The sequence below is a fragment of the Halichoerus grypus genome, chromosome 11 (assembly GCF_964656455.1).
Source record: "Halichoerus grypus chromosome 11, mHalGry1.hap1.1, whole genome shotgun sequence".
Taxonomy (NCBI): domain Eukaryota; kingdom Metazoa; phylum Chordata; class Mammalia; order Carnivora; family Phocidae; genus Halichoerus; species Halichoerus grypus.
Window position 1 is genome coordinate 51,519,176 of NC_135722.1, and position 22,378 is coordinate 51,541,553.

At 50.8% G+C, this 22,378-nt stretch overlaps 1 protein-coding gene across 3 annotated transcripts in view; it reads right to left on the bottom strand.

The window, feature by feature from the left end:
- Nucleotides 1-904: 904 nt before the first annotated feature.
- The window catches only part of CLPB (ClpB family mitochondrial disaggregase), a 141,122-nt gene continuing 119,648 nt past the window's right edge, over nucleotides 905-22,378 (bottom strand). For all 3 annotated transcript variants that reach the window (XM_036119444.2, XM_036119448.2, XM_036119446.2), the window contains 9 exons: nucleotides 16,244-16,321; nucleotides 14,976-15,031; nucleotides 9,220-9,264; nucleotides 8,686-8,847; nucleotides 2,955-3,111; nucleotides 2,203-2,276; nucleotides 1,941-2,060; nucleotides 1,611-1,715; nucleotides 905-1,219 (listed from right to left, as the gene is read on the bottom strand). In XM_036119444.2, the coding sequence (XP_035975337.2) occupies nucleotides 971-1,219; nucleotides 1,611-1,715; nucleotides 1,941-2,060; nucleotides 2,203-2,276; nucleotides 2,955-3,111; nucleotides 8,686-8,847; nucleotides 9,220-9,264; nucleotides 14,976-15,031; nucleotides 16,244-16,321 (1,046 nt within the window). In that variant the 3' untranslated portion in view covers nucleotides 905-970. The remainder of the gene's footprint in view (nucleotides 1,220-1,610; nucleotides 1,716-1,940; nucleotides 2,061-2,202; nucleotides 2,277-2,954; nucleotides 3,112-8,685; nucleotides 8,848-9,219; nucleotides 9,265-14,975; nucleotides 15,032-16,243; nucleotides 16,322-22,378) is intronic.

The following is a 22,378-nucleotide window of genomic DNA, read 5'->3' on the forward strand; positions in this document are numbered from 1 at the left end:
GGATGGTGTGCAGACCCTCTGCTTTGTGACTAACAGGCAGACTGCCCGGGGGAGTGGTTTATTCCAGGCTAAGTCGGCTGGGACAGCAGTATAGACAGAGCTGACGCAGACTCCATGGCCACCTGGGCACAGCCTGATTTCATGCTCTCTCTCCCTACAGCTCCCCGATGTCTGTGTTCGTCTCCTGAAGGAGGCCCCATAGAGCTGAGCTTGCTTGGTCATTTGGTACTGTTGTCCAGTCCTGGAGCAGAGCAGGGTAGTGACCCACTCAGCCTTCCTCCTCGAGGTGCCTTATACTGGCTTAGTTCCAGAGCTGGAGAAACATGGTCTGGCCTGACACCAGAATGTGTGGTGAGGGGGAACAGCCACCATATGGCAGTGGACGGGGGAGGAGTTCTATGGGTCCCTTCTCCTTGGAATTCTAAGCTATGGGAAAGAGGTAGCTACAGTCTACACTGCACAACCTCTGTGCCTGGGCCTCTGCACTCTTTCTCCACAATCTGTGCAGACATTCTGGGGACTCAGTTGCATGAGGGCCAGCAGAGGGTGGCAGGGCACAGCCCGGTCCCCGTCTTTTCCCAGGCAGATCTGTTCTCAGCGGCCAAACTTCAGAGCTTCCTGGGACCATGATGAAGGTCCAGAGACTATAGACCATGGGGATCATGCTGAAGGATAGACATAAGGGACCTCCTTCTCTTCCCTGCCTTGAAGGGGATGGGGAGGCAGCCCCTCTCTTGGAGACCTGTTAGCAAGTTTTGGGCCCATAATAAAAGGTCCAGGGGAAGGCAAAATCCCTATTTTTGACTTTGAGGCTGAGGAGGGGCCTTCTGGGGGCTATGAGGAGGTAAACAGGCCTCAGGCTGGGTGGAGAGGAGGGAAAGGGCATGAGGGGAAGATAGGTCAGTTGCCATGCCACAGCCGAGGGGCCTTTATTAGATGTTGAGAGCATGGAGAGGCAGGTGGGTAGAAGCTAGAGGTTGTGGCACACCTTCTCAGGGTGTAGTGGGGCCCGGATGTCCAGTTTGCGGGTCTTGCTGTCCTTGTCGATGATCTCCAGCCGCAGCTTGGGTGGACGCTTCTCAGCCTGGGGTGAGGGCAGTTCGGGGCTCTTGAACAGCTGTTTGTCTGAGTCCTCCACAGTGATGCGCAGAGTACAGCCCCCCGGCAGCAGGTCTTGTTCATAGGCGGCTGCCAACTGGTTCACGACACGGCGCTCGACCTGTAGGTGACAGGTGAAGAGCTCATCACTGCTGCGGCCGTGGCCTGGAGCCCAGGCTCTATCACTTACTGCCAGGGCAAGTCAGAAAGCTCTGAGCTTCAGCTTCCCCCTTGGCAAAGGGGGGCTAACCACACACAGCTTGCAGGACTACGCTAAAGACTCAATGACGTCAGTTTCTGAGGTTCCCAACTTAGTTCCTCACTCCTGGCAGGGGTTCATACTTGCTTATCCTCCAGGACCAGGGTTTTACTTGATCATCTTCTGGTTTGGGTTCTGAAGGGGCATCTGCTCTGGGTATGGACTATTCCAGGCTGGGAGCCCAGGGTGGGGCGGGGGCATGGGGGGAGGGAGGTGTGGAGGTGCCTTACTTCTCTCAGGCTCCAGTGCTCACCTCATGCTTGATGGAGCGGGCGCCATAGTGCACATTGTAACCGTCGACCAACACGTCTGCCACCTCGCGGTCCCAGAGCAGTGTGATGTTGTGCCTCTGCTTGGCCTGAGATAGGTCAGATACGAGCATGCCCACATGTGGCCCAGTGCTTTCCATCTCTCACCACTCTGGCCTGAGGCCCAGGACTGTGAGTGACTGTGTGCCCCCAGGGCCAGTGTCCCACACCACTGTGCTCCATGCCTCTAGGGTGGTGGTGCTTCCAACCCAGTGTTCCCTGATTTCCAATGGGCAGATGACCCAACCCCACCCATGGGCAGTTCCTGCTCTTACTCTCTTGGCCCAGAAGTTCAGTTCCTTGTTGACAAGTTGGATGAGCTCTGAGTGGCAGAAGGGGAGGAAGTAGACAATCTCGTTGATTCTTCCCAGAAACTCATCTCTCCGGAAGTGAGCCTGCAGGGCCGGGTTAGGGGTGGGTGAGCTCTGTGACCCAGAAGGGGTAAAGGGAATTACTGGACCCCAGCGGGGAAGACTAAGGATGGCTAAGGGGATCTTCCCATTGGAGACTCCAGTAGGAAGGACAAAGACCTCTTACTTTCAGGATGGGGCGTATCACATTCTCCTTGAAGTTCTTTGAGATGGTTATCTTGTCATTAATCTGGACATCCCCTGTGGAAAAAGAATCATAAACTGCCTACTCCCCATACCTAGGGAGCTCTGGGAACTGTGCCTGCCTCTTGCCCCCATTCATGAAAAGAGCTCTGGCCCTGCCCCCGATGGTCTGTGTGATCCTGGTCATGGTCTCAGGCTCTTTAGGTCTCAGCCTGGTCTCTACTTGAATGAGAGGATTGGACTGGGCACTTCCTGAGTCCCGTCCAGTTCTATGTGCTACAAATATAAAGCCTGAGGTTCCTTAGTGTAGCAGTTGTGTGAAGGAGGGAAAGAGGGGGACAAGAGTCAGGACCAAGACTTGAGTTCTGACTTGGAAGAGGGGTTGGAAGGTTCGTTTCCAAATAGAAAGGTGACAGGTGGGCGCCTGGGTGGCTTAGTTGGTTGGGCGACTGCCTTCGGCTCAGGTCATGATCCTGGAGTCCCGGGATCGGGTCCCGCATCGGGCTCCCTGCTCAGCGGGGAGTTTGCTTCTCCCTCTGACCCTCTTCCCTCTCATGCTCTCTGTCTCTCATTCTCTCTTTCTCAAATAAATAAATAAAATCTTTAAAAAAAAAAAAAAAAAAAAAAAAGGTGACAGATGTGGCCTCCTGCCTGATGTCATCCTTGCCCCCAGGAGCTGTGCTGTGGTCTGGGTACTTGCCCAGGTGCCCAGACAGCTCAGGCCGTGTGCCATACCAAGGTTTTCGGCGATACGGGTACGGCTCATCTCCAAAGCCTCTTGCCTGAGCTGCAGCGCGTGCTGTGCAATCTCGTCACTGGCCACATTGGAGGTCATGATGAAGATGGCATCCTTGCAGTCGATGGTCTTCCCTTTTCCATCCGTCAGCCGGCCCTGGGAAAGAACCATGACTGCACAGTCAGGAAGTGCTAAGCCTGGACACCTCTTCCAGGAGGTCTCTCCAGAACCCCCAGCTGCTCACTCCTCCTGGTTCTCCCTGCCCTGGGCTGCAACTGTTCCACCAGCTGAGAGTGACTCCAGTCAAGACTGAAGCTCTGTTTATCATCCATCAGTGCCCCTGATTCATCTCTGGCACCCCGAAAGTCAGCCCGATTAAACATGCATCCATCCAACGCACTTTCTTGGAAGCCCAACTGGGCCAGGCTCTGTGTTGGGGCACTGGGGCCTCACTGAGCCTTTGACATGCTTCTTTTTTTTTTTTTTTTAAACAAGATGCCTTGTTTTTTTGTTTTTTTAAGATTTTTAATTTATTTATTTGACAGAGAGAGACACAGCGAGAGAGGGAACACAAGCAGGGGGAGTGGAAGAGGGAGAAGCAGGCTTCCCACTGAGCAGGGAGACCGATGCGGGGCTCGATCCCAGGACCCTGGGATCATGACCTGAGCCAAAGGCAGACGCTTAACGATTGAGCCACCCAGGCGCCCCAACATGCTTCTTGTTTAAAAAAAAATGACACTCAAGAAACCAGGAATGACAATTCAGTGAGTTAAGTGTTATAAAGGGAAGCCCAGGTCACTGTAGGAGTTCAGAGGAGGGTATTTTATATGGCCATTGTGAAGACTAATATGGTCATGTGGGTTAAAAATCCTTAGTCAGCCAAGCTGTGCAAATGTTCCGAACTGTTGTTATGACAGCAGACATGTAATATATATTTGTTGTATCAAAATGAATGAGATGAATTGAAACAGGTATAATCTCTGCAACTTAAAGCCATCCTTTTGCCTGACAGAGAGGGATAGAAAATAAGGCTCCTCCTTTAACCAATGTGGGAAGAGTCCTTGGAATCTTTAGCTCTTTCTAGAAGCGACACAGATGAAAGAAAGCATCTATACTGGAGACAGATGCACCGAGGAAAGAGAAAAGGAGCAACAGCAGGGAGAAGAGACAGAATGAGAGAAGAGAGAAGTATAGCTATCTGGGGCCACGCAGTTCAAGGGCGAGGAGCTCCCACCCACTCAGCAAACAACAAGGCTGTATCACTGTACAACAGTACTTTACAGTCATTTATGACAAAAGCAATGGTCAGGGCCTCGCTGAGCAGAACTGACGGAGTAACAACAGTGGACAACAACGGGGTACTTCTCCTTGCACCACAGGCACGCTGCTTCGTGTTCTCTGTGTCCTACTGCACTCCTCCCACCAAGCACAATTCCTGCCAGGCCAGAGGACATGGCTCTGAGGACACGTCACTGACCCCAACCTGTCTGCTCCTGCCTGCCCCAGCCTCAGCTGGTAGCTAGTCCCCCTCAAGCATTTCCCTTTCCCTGGTGGTATGGACCTGACTCAGGCTCAGCCCTTGCTTCTAAAGCCAAAGCAATGGCAGACCAGCCCTGGCCCCCAGAGGCAAAAGGAGAAGGGATGGGCATTAACTTAGTACCTACTCCATGCTGGGCATGGTACCTGGTGCTTTTTAGCCTTGCTTTATACTGGCCCTTGGCACAGGCTTCTTAGATTTGTTTAATTTGAGAGAGAGCACGTGAGCAGGGGGAGGGGCAGAGGGAGAGAAATCCTCAAGCAGACTCCCTGCTGAGCACGGAGCCCAACACAGGGCTCAAAAGGGGCTCAATCTCAAGACCCTGAGATCATGACCTGAGCTGAAATCAAGAGTCAGATGCTTAACCGACTGAGCCACCCAGGCGTTCCTCAGGCCTCTTAGAAAGTGTCAGTTCCAAGGGGATCAATTCGAAGGGGCCTTGAGGCCAGGTCCTGATTACGGTCCCTGCCTTGGGGTGGGGAAAAGGGAAGGCAAGGGTGCAAGTGGATGTTCTTGAGCTTTTGCCATTGGCTTCCCTGATTATGAGTAACACATCAACAGAATCTACTGAGGGCAATTCTGGTTCTGGGGACCTGGTCTCTGTGTGTGTGTGTGTGTGTGTGTGTGTGTGTGTGTGTGTGAGAGAGAGAGAGAGAGAGGGAGAGAGAGAGAGATGTGTCCAAATGTATGCATATGACACTCCTCGCAGAGCTCATTCCCGAGGACGGAGTACACACGCTGCTATACTGGCCAGAACAACAACCAGCGGCAATTCCATTCCAGGATCAAAGCCCTGCTTTTTTTAACTGGGCCTGGGGATGGGTCCCAGGTGGGTGAGGGGAGCAGACACGGTGTACGACTGACCCAAGGGGTGACTTTCACAGGGTTCATGTCTCCTCCTCCTCAGAGTCCTTGGCAGTAAGGACTGCCAAAGAGTCCTCCCCAGAGAGGGAGCTGTCACTGTGCCACCCCTCAGCAATGACAGGGTGGGTGTGACTGCTACCCCAGGGTTGTAGGGGCTGCTTTCCCACTGCTTCTGTCCTTGGAGGGAGGCGCAGGGGGAGGCTCGGCAGGGGCCAGTGTCCTCCTGAGACTTCTGCCCTGCGCGGCCGGCTCTGGGGCCACCTGGGGTTTTACTGAGAGCATTAGGGCTTGGGAGAACTGAGCTGGGTGGGAATGGGGGGGCTTCCTTCATGCCCCGAGACTGCATCAGGTGCCCTTACAACTTATCCTAGTGCAGCACGCACCACAGTGGGCTGAAGTGCTTTTTGCTGCTGGCCTCCCCGACTCATTCATGAACACTGAGGCAGAGACTGTGTATTGTGTGTCCCCTCTGCCCCACACCGAACCACAATCCCTCTTTGACTTTCCTGATAGGTCACAAGGCTCTGTGTTAGCCCTCTCTTCTTCTCTGCATACTATACACCCCCTAGTTGAGAGATCTCATCCTTTCCTGTGGCTTCTCTTACCCTATCTGTGCTGACACATTCCTCAATCTCTGCGTCCAGTCCAGATCTGTCCTGCGCTCTAGACTTCTCCAACTGATGGCCAGCCTCTTAGACACCTCCACCTGGTCGTCCTTCAGGCATCTCATTTTCAGCAATTTCAAACCTCGGCTCCTCTTCTTCCTCACCAATCGGCTGCTTGTACTCCTGGGCTCCCTTCCTCAGCTGAAGGCAGCAGCGGCCGTCCAGTCACCCAGGCCAGAAATCCTGCAGCTGGCCACCCTCGGCCCCTCTGTCTCCCCTCACATTCAATCCCTGAGTCCTGCACAGTCGGCCTTCTGGGAGTTCTGGCCAGCCAAGGCCCTGCTTTTGAGGAGGCGTCCCCACATCTAGCCTGGATACTTCAACAACCTCCTTGCTGCTCCCCTTCTTCTTTCCAGTCCATTCTCTCATGGTTGTCTATAGGATCTTTATAAAGTGAGAATCTGGCCATGTTTCTCTCTTGCTTAAAGTCTTTCAAGGCTCCTTATGATCTAACTAGTAAACCCACACTCCTTCGCCTGGGATCATAATTGGTCCCTGCCGACCTTACCCACTCACCTCTACTGTTCTGTTCTCACTTCCCTTTTGCAGTTGCGTGGTGCTGAGGAGCTAGAGTTCCCTGGACAGACCAGGATGCCTCATGCCCCTGTGCTTCTGCACATAGGTGTCTGCTGCCAGCCCTTCTCCACTCTGTTCACCTAGAACCTCCTCAGTTATCCTTGGAAGGTATGCTGAATTACTGTTGAATTAAGTTACTCAACAAAGCATTTCCCCTGACTCTGTGTGCTCTGGGAGTGGTTGGAGTGAGTAAGACAAGGTCCCTGTCCACAAGAAGCCCATAAGCATAAATCTAAGTACTCTCGGATGGCAGCTTTGGTCAATGGAACCAAGGGCAGACTTCAGAAATGGCAGTAGGCTGGCAGAGGCTGTCGGAAGGTAGTCAGTGGAGTGACAGCAGCAGGGGAGGGGTAGACAGGGCTTATATGGAGGTGCTAACAACTTGGAGGCGGCGCTTGTTGTAGCTCAGTCAGCAGCTGCCTTCCCTCTTTCTGGGCCAAGAAGGGCATCAGAGGTACCTCTGCAGAGATGTCAGAAGTGGCTGTGTCCACAAACCCTGAGCTGGGCCCTCCCTTCCTGTGAAGGCTTCCCTGCAGATCTACCTCTCTCTTCTGGCCCTAGCTGCATGGTAGTTATTATTGAAGCTGCAGGCTCTGCACTGAACTGCCTGGGCTCCCATCCTGGACTCCCTCTTGCCAGCTGCATGCCCATAAGCCAATCACTTCTCTCACTTTACTTCAGTTTCCTCCTCTTACACAGAGGCAGTAACAATAACCACCTTCACAGGGATGGTGGGAGGATTCGATGAATTGATACAAGTAAATGTTTTAGAACAGTACCTGCCTCATAAAGTCAAAAATATCAACTATTATCATGTTTCCTTTCCATCCATCTACTAGGCAGGGAGCTCCCAGAGACCAGGACTGGGTCTGGTCCATAGCTGTGTACCTGAATCCCATCAAGAGACTGGAACGAGGTGGGAGGTCTCAGAGCACAGGTATGGGTAACTGAATATGTGACCTTTGAAGGACAGGCCTTCATTCCTCAGCGGCTGGTCTGGGGACAGGGAAGAGCTGGGGAGCTAGGAAGACAGCAATAAAACTGGGGCAGGGACAAGGATGCTGGGCCAGGTGGGGAAGATGATGGGCAGCTGTGGGTATATCTGGATCTGGGTCTTCCTAGCTTGGTACCTGGTGTGCTATTTGGTCCAGGAGAAGTCCCTTCCTGCACTTCATTGAGTACACTTGCGACATGGGACGCAAAACCCCTTCCTGTTGTCCCAGGGCTGCAGGGGGCTAAATGGAAAGGTAGGCTGGACTCCATCTGGACACATGTTGGCTAATATAGCTCCTGTATGGGAGCAGGAGAAGCCTCCTGCCCAGTTCTGCAAGGCCCCTAAAGGAGGTCAACCCCTCCTACGATCATAAGTCTCTCTCCTCTGCGCGAGGTAAGGAGTGGCAGAGAGAGGGAGAACTGGGACTCTGGAATCAAATGTATCTGTGGCCCAAACGTGGTTCCTCTGCACAGTAGCCCCATGCCATGGGCAAGACATTTATAACCTCTCTGAACCTGTTTCTTCTTCTGTAAAAAATGAGAGTTTCTACTCTGCCTGCTATTGTGATGGTTGGCAATGGCGTCTTTAGCCTAGTACACAGAATGCGCTGAAAAAGAAAGGAGTTTTTTTCATTTAGAGCTCACCCCACCAGTAGGAGACTGTCTAGTTTGTGACGAGCCTGGAGCTCCTTGAAAGAAAAGGGCTCCATGAGCCAGAAAGGTTCTTGGAGCTTATCTTGGATCCAGCCTCCTTGTTTGTCACATGAGGCCCCTGATGCCTAGAGATGGAGCAGAGTTGAAACTAAAAATTCAGGTCTGTCCTGGCACCTCTGCTCCGTGTCTCTCTAGAAGGCAGCCTGGGCAGCCACAAAATTTCAACTCTTGGGTAGTGCTGGTTTGTCCTCAAGTGCTCAGCCTGGGCCCTGGTCCAGAAAGGGGGCAAAGCCACATCTGCTAGGTGACCGAATGTACACATGTGGAAGTGGCAAGTGAAGGAGGGATCAGACAGGCCTCTGGGCCCTTGATTCTTATTGTTCATAGCTCACCATACTCCCAGATGTCCCCTACTCCATCCTAGCCCAAAGTGACTTTCACCTCATCAAACAGCTGCAGCATGATGGTGAGCACATCTGGATGGGCCTTGTCCACCTCGTCGAAGAGCACCACAGCATTGGGACACTGCTTCAGCTTCTTGGTCAGCTGGCCACCCTCCTCGTGGCCAATGTAGCCTGGTGGGGACCCGATAAACTTGGCCACCTGGAGGAAGGAAGGAAATATACTGGGAAGGCCGTTCTATACTTTTAGTTTCTGATATGGGCATGCACAGGGAAATGGCTTCATTCATTAGCAGTGCCTATCTCAACAAGGACAGTCAGACTTTTTTCTGGGGTGGTAGGAATCCTGCCGCGATGGAAGAGCCTACAGATCTTCTCTAGGTTTCTTTTTCAGAGCAAGTCCTATGCAAAACAGATCAGTGACCCTCTTGCACACATATGCCCCCAAATGATGAATCCCAAGGCTGCTGGAATTATCTCAGGTCCAAAAGACAAGTCACAACAAAATACCCAGGCAGAGTCTTGTTGACTTACAGGCCCTCCAAACCACACTTCAGCGAGGACTCTCACTTACCTCATGCCGCTCTTGGAACTCAGACATGTCCAGCCTGATGAAGCCCTGTGTGAAAACAAGCAGGAATCCATTTGGAGGCAGGAAGGTATAGAGGGAAGGGTTAAGGAGGAGAGCATTTCAAATATCCCTTAGGCTTTCAGACCACACCAATGCAAGATCTTCTATCCCATTCTCATATATTTTTTGTCTCCTGGCCTCCTTTTCTGTCCACTCATCTCCTGCATGATACCCTCATTCCCTACCTTAATAAACCCAAGTCATGTCCCTGCTCTTCTAAATCTGGCTCAGAATGTCTCTTTTGTCAGGCTTCTACTGGTCTGATTACCACGTCAGGATGGTGAGGGCATCCTGTGTGTGCTGGAGCCACAGCAGCGAACAAGTCTTGGTCTCCATCCTTGAGGAGAACCCCTCAAATGGGGCAGGTAGACATGGACAGATTCAGTTACAGTCAGTGTGGACCATGATGAGAAGGAAGGGTGCAACAAATACCCAGCCAGCTCCATGGTGCCCTCAGCTTTGCAGGTCTTTGTGGGTACATGCCTCTTTGTTTTAGATCACGTTTCTTTTGTGCTAAGAAATCTTTTATTTATTTATTTAAAAAAATTTTTTAAAAGATTTTATTTATTTATTTGACAGAGAGAGACATAGCGAGAGAGGGAACACAAGCAGGGGGAGTGGGAGAGGGAGAAGCAGGCTTCCCACGGAGCAGGGAGCCCGATGTGGGGCTCGATCCCAGGACCCTGGGATCATGACCTGAGCCGAAGGCAGACGCTTAACGACTGAGCCACCCAGGCGCCCCTCTTTTGTGCTAAGAAATCTTTTAATTTATTTACATTTCCTCATTTCACTTAAAAGCTATCCATAAGGCAGCTTGTAGCCCATCTCTCTCCACCACTGGGTCTAGGAGCGATCTGCTGGGAACTGGTCCTTTGGGGTGAGGTGCAACCATGATTAGCCCCAGGGAAAGGGTATGTGTGCGTATATGTAGTAAGGGGGTTGCAAGTTCACTCTTTTTCATGACAAATTTAGGGATTTATATTCCCAGGTGCCCTGTCCCTCCACCCAGACCAGGGTTCCCCAGGCTCCTTTCCCACTGGCACACATTTCCACCTCAGACAGTGCACTCACTGAATGCACTTCTTCTGAGAGCTGGGGATGACAGGGTGCCAAGACCCTAGAGAGAGGTAGCTATCTCTGTCTGAAATTCCAGCCACGTTCTAGCACGGCTGCTGGTCAGAAATGTAGTTTTTCTGTGTCACTCTGTACCCGAGGTACAGGGCAGCAGAAGAGCTCTGGCAGGGACCTGGCTTCCAGTCCCAGTTCGGCCACTGTCTGTGTGGCGTTGGGCATGCTGCCTCCCCTTTTGGAGCTGCAGTTCCTTCTTTTTTTTTTTTTTTAAGATTTTATTTATTTATTTGAGAGAGAGAGAATGAGAGACAGAGAGCATGAGAGGGAGGAGGGTCAGAGGGAGAAGCAGACTCCCTGCCGAGCAGGGAGCCCGATGTGGGACTCGATCCCAAGACTCCAGGATCATGACCTGAGCCGAAGGCAGTCGCTTAACCAACTGAGCCACCCAGGCGCCCTAGAGCTGCAGTTCCTTCTTATGGAGTATAGGCCCTTGTTTCCTCTCCCTGCCTCCCCAGGGTCCTGAGAACACCTAATCCAAGAGGTAGGTAAGGGCTTGGAGCAGTATTAAGGCCAGGTGGAGGTTATCGCTGCGATCAGAGAACATGGGGCATCAGCCAGCAAGCATTTTCAGAAGGTCCTAGGCAGCTCAACCAAGACAAACACAGGCTTGAGGAAGAACGGGAGCATGAACATGAGGAAGCTGGGCATGCTTTCCAGAGGGAGCAATGCCCTGCAAGCCCCAAGATGGGTACCTAATGATAATAGCTGACAGTCCCTAGATGCTTATTAAGTGCCTGGCAATGTTCTAAACAAGCTATACAGAGCTCAGAACATGTACAAGTCTATGAGGTAAGTATTATTATCATTTCTACCTTCCAGATGAGAAAACTGAGTCACAGATTAAAGTAACTTGCCCAAGGTCCCTCAGGTTTTACAATTTAGCTCCAAGTCTGTGCTCTTAGCCACTAAACTCTACTGCCTCATATTTCCTGCTGTCAATCAGCTCTTGGCAGTCTTCACCTGTAAGTTCTGAGCTTTGTGCCCCGATGTCAAGTGTCCCAGGACACCAGAAGTATAGACTCTAATGATCACTTATGTCAAGTGATGTGGGTTCTCATTCTAGTTCTACTGATTTGCTGAGTAACTTTGAACAAGTTCTAGGGCTTGATTTTCTTGGCTGGAATACTTTTGGTTTCATATGATCTTAACTTAGGGTTATCTAGAAGTGAGGCAACAATTATGATAGTAATATCCAACATGTACTGATTGCTTACTATGTGTGAACGGTGTTTAGCAGTTTACATGATCTCCTTTAACCTTCATAATAATCCAATGAGATAGGCACCATAATTGAACCCATTTTACAGATGAGAAAACAGATGTGAACAGAGATCCCAGCCAACTCCAGAGTAGTTTAGAGTTGGGGTTTGAACCCAGGCAGGGGGACTCAGACTCTTGCTTCCAATCCCTCTGTCACAGTGCCATGCTAACTGCCGTCTTCAGGGCGCTACCACCCTACCTCAGGAGAAGATCACAGAGCCCCATTAAGGTTCTTTTTCAAGGATTATTAACCCTAATAATGGAAGTTAACAAAACTGCTCAAATTTGGGAGAAAGAGCAGAGGCTAATGAGAGAAAAAAAAATAAGCCAAAGATCTGATAAAGAAATTATACAAATGTGCAAATGAGACCTTGTGAGGCAGCCAGGTCCAGAGGCATTAGTGACCTTTTACAAATGAAGCAACTAAGGATCTGAGAGCCAGAACTTAAATCCAAGCCACCGAGTCCCTGGCCAGTGTCACTGAGTGTGTCAGTGAGCCAGCGCTACTGCACAGTTCCTCTCCAGCTCCTGTGACACGGCACTTTCTGTACATCGTTCCTTGGGTCCTGCTAGCGTCGGGTACAGTCCAGGTCTCTCGGGTTTTGAAGGCAGGTCTCACACTTGCCTGTTACATGGCCAGAAAATGTCTGTGCTAAACACAGACTCTGCACGGAGTTGGTACAAGAAAGAGTTTTATAGAGGCACCACCTGGGATTTAAAAATTAAATACACAGATGGTTGTACTGGGTTTCTCATGCTTCACATCTCCCTATTTGACATGGGAACAAATTGACAAGTTTACATTTAGCCTCCTATCGCAGCTAGGAACGATGGCATTGAAAGGAGAGTTGAGAGACTGGATTCTGATTTTACTTCTTCCCCTCACAAGTGACCCTGGACGGGCCCGCCCCTACACGCTATAAGGTCTCAGTCTTCTCATCTGAGAAGTGGATCTAATTCAGCATCTATGCTATCTCCTTCATGGGGTCAAACAAGACGGTTGATGGGGTGGTACCATGGAAAGTACAACATGATGAATAAACAGGAGATCAGGGCTCAGGCGCTGACTTAAGTCTGCCACAGCCTGAGCTCACTGTGACTCAGTATCTTGCTCCATGCTCATGACAACTTTAGACACAGGGCTGGACAGCTGCATTTTGAGGTGAGAGAGCTGACACTTGGAGGAGTCAAGCAACCTGCCTAAGGCCAGGAGAAAGTAGAACTGGAGCCTGTGCTGAGGAATGGCTGGCTCCAGGGCCTTGACCGCCAGCCCACCTCCTCCGAGGGGTGATGGTGTATTGCAGGATGCCATCCCCATGCTTTCAGGAGCCCCTGCACTGGTGTCAGTCGGACCCTTGTTCAGTTGTGCCGACTGAAAATGACCTGCATCATCAGTCTCTTAGCAAGCCCCGTCTCCTTTCTACACCAGCAAGTCAGCTGATGCTTTCCTCCTTCTTCCACTGTGTATGAAGACATATTAAGACAGCTTGGATAAGGAGATTATAATTTGTAATTAAATATTAACCTTTCTGACAGTATTAAAATTAAACCACTCAGAATTCTTCATCCCTAATCAGGTGGTTCCTGCCCGTAACTGTATCTTCCCTAATAGTCTTGCTAGTTTATGGCTCTTTCCAGAGTGCTAATTGTTTCAATCGCTGCCAACCTGATGAATTGTCTTAAAAATGCTATTTCAGTTGCAGCATATTAGCATGCCATGTGCTGCTTCTTGCCTACTGCCTGTCAAGTGGGTCTGCTCTGGGCTTGGCTGGGGCAGAGCATAGCTACTGGCAGAGCCAGGGAGGCTTCGGAGCCTTTAGCCAGTTATTAGGCAGAAGGGGGCCGGGGATGTGGCTCAGGAGGACACAGCCTGAGTGACCTATGTTGTTTCTGTGGCTGCCAGGCCCTCAGGGAGGGGGAAAAGGGGCAGTGAGGCCAGAAGCAGGATGGAAGGTGGCTACGACTCTGCTGCTGGGGCAGTTCTGGCTGACAGAGGCCTGAGTAATTCCTCACTGCCTCAGCTGCGGAGGCCTTCCACAGAAATTAGCCAAGGGCATCTGGGGTCACGGGCAACCTCAGGTGGTGGGCAGGGGTACCTTAGCCTCCACAAGGGAAGGCTGGTGGAATAATGTTTGGCTTTAGTTGAAATGTTTCTGCAATCTTCGAAGATGGCTCTGACATTTCACTCTGTAGGAAAACGCTTCCAGTCACCCCAGAAAGTCAAATTAAGTAGGCCTTGAGAGCCTGAGCCTGAAAAAATATGGGATAGGGACAGGTCTCTCTTGTGGTGAGTCCAAAGGCTCCGAAGTCACGGGGAAAAGGGGACTGTGACCACTCCACAGCTTAGGGCCTAAGAAATCATGTTTAAAAGCTCATATACAGGGGCCCCTGGGTGGCTCAGTCAGTTAAGTGTCTGCCTTCGGCTCAGGTCATGATCCCAGGGTCCTGGGATCGAGCCCCTCATCGGGCTTCCTGCTCAGTGGGGAGCCTGCTTCTCCCTCTCCCACTCCCCCTGCTTGTGTTCCCTCTCTTGCTGTGTCTCTCACTGTCAAATAAATAAAATCTTAAAAATAAATAAATAAATAAAAGCTCATATACAGGGGCGCCGGGGGGGGCTCAGTCAGTTAAGCAGCTGCCTTTGGCTCAGGTCATGATCCCAGAGGCCTGGGATCGAGTCCCGCATTGGGCTCCCTGCTCAGCGGGGAGCCTGCTTCTCCCTCTGCCTGCTGCTCCCCCTGCTTGCACTCTCTGTCAAATAAAGAAAATCTTAAAAAAAAAAAAATAAAAGCTCATATACAATGGAGAGAAGCAATATGGCATCTTCTCATTCCTACTTGTTTTCTTCTACAGGCCCCAAGACTCTCTCTGGCATGGCCTTGACGTACTAGATAGTAATAATATGTTTCTAAAGCTGTTTCCCTTTCTAGCCTGAGTTCCTCAGGGCAGGGGAGTGTCCTAAATGTTGAGTTATCAGGATCTAGTACAACACCTGGCCAGAGTAGATGCCTGAAAATGCATGGATGAATCTCACTGGGTTCTCCCAAATGGCCCAGCAGTCAGGCAGGGCAAGGATTATTTTTCCTATTTCATAGATGAATAAACTGAGGTACAAGGAAGTTGGATAACTTGCCCAAATTCCTGGAACAATTGGTGGCCAAGCTGAGGCCAGACTGAGGCCTGCTTTCTGGACCAGGGTCCACCTTTTTGATTCACTATTGCCACATTCAGGGAGCCTAGAATTTTGGGGGGCTAGCAGTAGTGGCGAGGTCTCCATGGCCTGCACATCAGGCCTACATCCCAGCCCTTACCTTTTTGGCATCTTTGTGCATATATTTGGCTGTCTGCTTGGCCAGCTCTGTCTTTCCTAATAAGAAGGAAAGGAGAGGTGTTGGGTTAGAACCAAATGATTGTCTTCTGGAATGAAAGAATATTAGAAATGCATGGACATTGGAAATAATATATTTTATGGATGGGCTCAGGGAGGGTCGGTGACTCTCCCAGTCATTGGAGGGACAATTAAAGGTGGAGCTGGAACCAGAATCAAAGTCTGCATTGCATCTTGATTTTTCTGTGGATGGAGACTGAGACTTTTTTCTAATGGCAGCATCCTAAGAGTGGGAGGTGGACTCTTATAATCCAGAGCCAACTTGTCCTTTGAAGCCCAGTGCAAACCTTGCCTCTGACAGGAGCACCGTGACTTCCTGGTCACTGCACTGAATCTCTTTAGACACTCATGGTCTTGCCATCCAGCCAGGCCTTGGAGCCATAGGCTGAACAGAGGCTGGGAGGGGATTAAGAACACCTCTCCTCGGCCTCATAGCCTTTCTTTGTAACATAAAGAAGGAATGACAATACCAAAGCGGTGGCTCTGAAGGGCCATTTGGTATGATGGCCAAACCTTTGGAAGTCACTCTCTAGCAGAGGAAATCAAGTTCTACAGTATCATGGTGAGATGGAGGTAACCTACTTCTGGAGGAGTGGTAGGTCCATAAAGATGCTAAGAGGGAAAGAAGAGACAACAAATGCATGAAACTCCCCATCAGGACAATGGTGGGAGGAGGTGGTGCAGGTGGGGGTTCTGTGAGGGTGGAGAGTAAGGGGGTGAGAATGCCTCAGATAATCCAGCCAAACCGACTAGAAAAGTCCCCAATGCATTTGACTGAAACCAATTTTGCGAGGCACTCCACACTGTGCTGGCCATATGAGGGGCTTTCTTTAGCTTCCTAGAAGGTTATGCCCCAAGCTGCACTAAATAAGGTTGGTGTGCTGGGCAGTGGAGGTGGTTCAACTATTTCAAAGGACAGCTATGGGGATGCAGAGTAGCCGGACCAGGGCTAACAGACCCCAAAGGGCCTGGTCGTCCAGGTGACGTAGGCCCTGCACCACAGCTTCCAGAGAGAGGGGCATAATTCCAGCTGTTCCTAATGTGACAGATAATCCTCTTGCTAGCTCTGTAATTTGGAGGCGGTTGTTTTCAGAGCTGGAGTTGTATAGAAGTGGATTGTGTGACCCTGGCCCATAGCAGCTAGGGCTCCCCCAGCTCTCCTCCCCCGCTTGCCAATCTGTTCCCAGTTACCTATTCCAGATGATCCCAAAAAGAGGAAGACCAGAGGGTGTTCTTCGTCGTACCAGCCATTCTCCTTCCTCCGGATCGCTAGGGCCAAACACACAAGATTGGGGGGGGCGGTGAACAGGGAGGGAGGCAGATAAATCAATGACACAAAAGGCAGGATAATTATCACTAAGTATACAATATGTTTTACTGCTCTGCGCCCACTCAAAGTCCTCACTACCATTAGTGCTGCCTAATCTGATTAGCTGGCAAGGCCCCTAGAGACACCTAATCAGGTTAGCATGGATTTGGAAAGCTGCCCAGAGCAGATTTCGGATAAAGTTTTCCAGGATGAGCACTCAGCGTTGCCAGGGAAACTGAAAGGCGGGTGGATGGTGAATGGAGGGGTAGGGGGCTGGTGAAGGAGAATTCAAGAGGAACTTTAGCTCTCAGATGGCTGGTTCCCCATCTACTCACCACTGGTGGGAGACTGAGCCTGCCTCCTATGCAAACAGAAGAGACAGAAGCCCATGGCAGGCCCTAAGGGATCTGGGGTGTGAGCTCTGGACTCTCCCATTTGGGGAAACCAAGATCTAGTCCACTGTCTGGAAGTATAGCCAAATGTACTTTCTGGAATCCAGTCAAGGGTAGTGTGGAGCTCAGGGCACAGACGGGTGAGCCACTCGGTTAGCACTGCCACTAACCATGGCCTCCAGTGGGGAGCAGTGCTGGGGGAGTGGGACAGATCTGTACTAGGTTCCCTGGGAGTTCAGCTCTGCTCGAGTGAGACCTGACCGCTCCTCTTCAGGAGGAAGTATATATATAATCAATGGCTGTGCATTCAAGGTGAGGAAATTAAGTGCCTAACTACGGAGCGGGAGAATCAGGCTCAGAGGTGTCACTCAAGCAGAAGAGCAGGGGGAGGAATGAGGCAGAACCATTAGAAGAACAACCATTTATTGAACATGCTATTTGCTGGGCACAACTGGAAAAACTGTCAACATTTTTTATTACTCAAGACCCACACAAACATCATGAAAGGGAAAGTATTATTCTCACTTCTATTATACTAAACAGGAAACTGAGGCAAAAGATAAAGAGACTTGCCCAAGTCATACAACTAGATTACTAGTTGACTGGTAGAGATGGTAGAGTCTCTTCTCTCTCTAAACATTTCTTTTTTTTGCTCATATACGGCTGCTTTAAAAAAGTGAGTATCAATTTGGGTTGCATTAATGGGAACATGGCAGTCAGAAGCAGGAAGGGACAGAGCACTGTGTTATGTCAGGGTTGGTCTGCATGTATGGTCTGGTTCTCAGAGTGTCAGGGGGAGATAAACAAAGGGATATATGTCAGAAGACAAGGCCTAAAAAACAAGTCAACTGAGAAAGAGTTGATGGTCTTGGGGAAGTACTGGCCAGTACTGAGGTACAAGGATCCTAAACGCTATACTGTGTGCTACAATCTGTATGGCTGGGTTCCAGAGAAGTAGCTGCGGAGGTCAGGGACGGCTTTCTGGAAGAAGTGGGACTGATGAGGGATCGTGGAGGCTGGGAAGGATCTGGAGGGAAAAAAGGTGGCCAGCATGACACAGGTGGAGAGACAAGAATGAACATGAGTAGTTGTGGGTGGAGTCAGATTATGGTCTCAAATACCTGCCTTAGGACTTCAGGTCCGTGTTGTAGCCTTTCTCATCTCAAACTCAAACGCTGCTACCTAAAGATCTTTCTAGTTCTGGCCTCAGCAGGAACAGATGGAAGTGCAACCTCTTGGGAGACACCCCCTGAGAAAACACTCAAGTCCAGCCTCTCCCTTGGGCAAGGTCCCAGATCATCTCTAAACTAGCTGACCCAGCTCTATGGAAGGCTTGGCTCTCGAACCCACCAGCCTCACAGGTACCTGAAGGCTGCGGATGATGAGGGGTAGTCCAAGCCTGGCTGAGATGGGAGTCCCCAGTGCCCCGAGAGAAACAAGAACCCATGGGTGGGGTTTTTGGGGAGGCAGAGATATAAATGGCAAAGGCTAGACTTCTGTGGACACTATAGGTAGATGTGTGTTGGGGCAGGGGTGAGAGAGGGATTATCTGAAAGGAATCACATTCTTCCAAAAGTTGGGTGAACTGAGAAGGTAGGCTGGAAAGAAGCTGAGCATGAACTGGGTTCAGGCTTCATGGGGTATCTGGGAGAGGCAGAAGTGCCCAGGCATCACTCAGACAGGTGGCCTGGGGGAAGTGGGGTTCCCCAGGTGTTAGGTACCTGAGGTTCTGATCTTGATTTCTCTTTCAGGAAAGCTTCCCAGCTACTGAGAGCTGCACACTGCTGGGCTATGCAGTTCAAAAACGCCATGGAGAAGGTGGAATTGGATTATGCCTGGGGCCATCTTTCCCCCTTCTTTTCTAATAATGCACCTGGGAGAGAGCTCTTTATAATGCCAGGCAGACTCCACTGCACAGCTGTCCCTGGCCAATTCTGCCAGACCCGGGGCATGAGTCTGGGGTGGGTTTGATCTGGCCCCCTGTGAAACAGGCGAAATGCCAACCATTAAACAATTACAACTCTGGATATTTCTAATAATATCTGAAGAGAAAAACGACCAAGCAGATGGAGTCCGACAGAATGAAAAATGGAAGCAGCTAGGAAAGACTGAGGAAGGCAGGCCCCCAGGGTGTGTGGCTGCCAGGGTGGCTGATGACCACGGCTGGGAGCCTTGAGGGTTCTGTCAGGCTGGGGCAGAGACACTGATGGGCCACTGGAGACGTGGCCATAGGTACTGATGTCTCACTGTGGACCAGCAAATGCAGCAACTTACTCCGCTAGACTTTTCAGTCTATTAAAAACTTCCATAGACATAACTTCATTTGAGCCTCATTATGAATCTACAAAGCTGGCAGGGCAGGGAATTTGATTCCCTTCTTCTTCTTCTTTTTTTTTTTAAGTTTATTTAGTTTTTAGTAATCTCTACACCCAATGTGGGGCTCGAACTCACAACCCTGAGATCAAGAGTTGCATGCTCTTCTGATTCAGCCAGCCAGGCGTCCCTTGGTTCCCTTCTTACAGATGAGGAAATATGTGCGGAGAAGTTAGGTAACCTGCTCAAGGTTACACAGGTAAACAAATGAAGGCCCTGGGCTTTACCCTCAGCTCTGGCTAACTCGCGAGCCTGAACTTGTGCTTCAGGAGTTTAAAGAAAGGAGTCAGCCCTCCCCGGCCACAGCACCTCCTCATACCCTAGCCTCACCCAGAAAACTTGTCTTTCTGTGGCTTCCAGTCTAGCTCATTCAGCCTTCGATACATGGCCTCAGGAGCCCCTGTCCTCTGCCTCCTGACTACTCTCTGGGCTCGAGATGGTGTCAGGGTCCCCTGAGCAGGCAGCTCAGCCCCTTCCCTGGCCGGCCCCATCTCTGCTAGCTCCCCAGGCCCAGCTGCCTCTCCACAGGCTGGGCCAGCACCAGTGCCTCCTTGCTGTGTTCCTCCCCTTAGCAGAACGCCTTCTCCCGGCTGCACCCACCACTACCGGACCATCTTCAAACTCACACGCAGCAACCTTTTCGATGATCCAACCCCACCTCTACTCCATTAACTCCCGGGGTCTGTATTCTCTGGTCCACTTCACCTACAGGGTGGTATGGTAGACAGGGTAGGAGTTATAGGATCTAGTTTGGAGTCCTGGCTCTGCCACTTTCTAGCTAACTGGCTTTGAATAAAACACTCCTGTAGAGCCTTGGTTTCTTCAGCTATAAAACAGGAATGCTCAGACACATGCTACGCCAGCCCCACACGTAGATGAAATGAGCCCAGGGTTATGAAGGCACTCTGTACGAGCCCGATCATCAGAAAAGTGCCAGCCACAGTAGTCACAGTAGCAGTGGCAGCTGTAGTGGTATGGGACACATACCTCTTTCATCCTCGTGCTAGTCCTGAGCAGTATTACCTCCATTTTACAGAAGAGAAGACGGGGGCTCAGTGAGGGGCAGTACAAGGCGTTTCATCCACCTGCGCCTTTGGTGTCCTGGAGGAGGGTGTGCTCAGGCTGGATAGTCTGTGAGAGCAGGTGCTAGGAGCTTCATTTCCTGAGGGACCCTTGGGACTAGCCCAGAGGTGGTATAATGCTTGCTGACTAAATGAATTAATTGTTGGTCTTTCTGGAATCACGAGGAGGAAAAAACAGATACTTCGATTTCCATTCTACAGAGAAGAAGAGTGAGGCCTGGACCCGAGTCTCAATGCTCCTAGCGGTCATTATTACCCGTGGGTGAAGAAGGCTTCCTCTCTCTTCTTAACCCCTCTCCAGGGAGCCTTCTCCATCTGTGCAGCAAACAAGCTCTGAGCCAGGTGCTGGGCTAAAGAAAGGTCTGTGCCATTTAGGTGAGCGCTGCTGTGTGGGATGGGAGTCCTGGGAGAAGTGAGGGAAGATCCATTCGTGCCCGACTGACACCTGCCAGGATGATGAGGGGCCACTGCCAGGCAGTACGGGTGTGATGGACATTCCAGACAGAAAGACCCATCGTGTGCAAAACCAAAGCGAGAGGAGACCACTGCCTCCTCCTCCCATCCCAGGCCTTTGCCTCCGTCCAGCTCCAGGTTCTGAGGCCATCTGAGGGCTGACTCCTCCTTCCTGGTAAGTTCTAGTGATCTGGTGTGGGAGGGTTTTTTTAGCCTAACATGTTTGGAACATGTTTGTCCCATGCTTGTGGCATCTCTTAGGGGAACCAGTCCTTCAGAGGAACTCTTGTGGTTGAGTCACCTGAACATCTTTAGCAATCTCCTGTCTACAGCTTGTAGGTTCGGAGAGCACAGCAAGTGCTCAAGAAGTGCTTGCTGTCAGAATGGGTACTGACTAGAGCCTCAGGTCGGGAGGATGAGAGAACAGTTCTCTTCTTAGTCTCTAAGGATTAGTGTTTCTGAAGGCAAACTATTGCTACTGAGTGGTTACATATAAACAATGTAAATAGCTTTTGCTGAACACCCTCCACCCCAGGTGTGTGTGCACGCATGTGTGTGCTGGGGCAGTAATCACTGGAAGGAAGAGCACCACCCTTCCAGAAGGAGGCTGGGATGAGAATCTGTGTCGCAGAGAGGCTGAATGTCAAGAGGGGCTCAAGCTTCATTCACTCGAGTTTAGCACACACACCTGTGTGCCCAACCCTGGGGAAATGCTGAACGAGAGGTAGTTCCTGACCTTTGGAGAGAGACATTCAAAGAGATGTCCTGTGGTAAGTGCAGTGATGAAAGGTGTCCATGGGAAGCCCCAAGAACGGGCCCTGTGTCCTGGCGGGGGACTAAGAAGGCTTTCTGGAGAAGGCCTTCTGGAGAAGGCCTGGGTCTTGAGTATCTCGGCAGGCCAGGGAAAGGGCAGGATGGTGTGGACAACGAGAACATCTGAAGTGGTATGGGTGGAGGTGGGACTGCAAGCAGTTTTCTAAATTAATCACCGCCATGCCATGACTCAGGGATGGCCTGGATGTATATCTTAGCTCAGAAACAGGACTCTGAGGGGGGTCCAGAAAGGTGCAGGGCTTGGGCAATTATGGTTTTGGACTGTCAAAAAGGGAAGTAAAGCACGAAATAGCCCACTGTGTGTCACGTGGCTGATGCTGAGATTCTGAATTCAGGCCAGACCCCAGCACGGAAGATGAGTTGTGATGGCTGAGCTTTCCTGAGGCAATTCATGGGCTTTAGAGTCAAGTGGGAACAGGTACAATGGGTGTTGGTGATAAGCCCCTGGTTAGAGGGAGCTGCAGGGAAGCTTCCAGGTGTGCAGGCTAACCCAGAGCGGGACTGGGGAATGGCCTGTCCACCCGAGGGGTCAAAGGTCAAGTAGTGTGAGTGTTGTTACTATTTCAATACACTCATGTTCCTAGTATGCTTGTGAGCTACTAGAGGGCAGGCTTACAGCTTCTCTCCTTTCCTCAGAGCACAGAGATGGACAGGGGCCCAACCAAATTACTTTAACAAACTGCGCTACACATCTACTTCACGAAGAGTGCTGTGCCAGGAACTGGAAAAACAAAAATGATTCAGTCATGGTCTCTGCTCTCAGGAGTCTACAGTCTATTGCTCCTGAACTGAGTTAGGCTAAGTAAAAACCAGCCAGAGTGTGGGAGATGGGGTCAGGAAAGGGCCAGAAGAAAAGTTATTCCATGGGCGCCTGGGTGGCTCA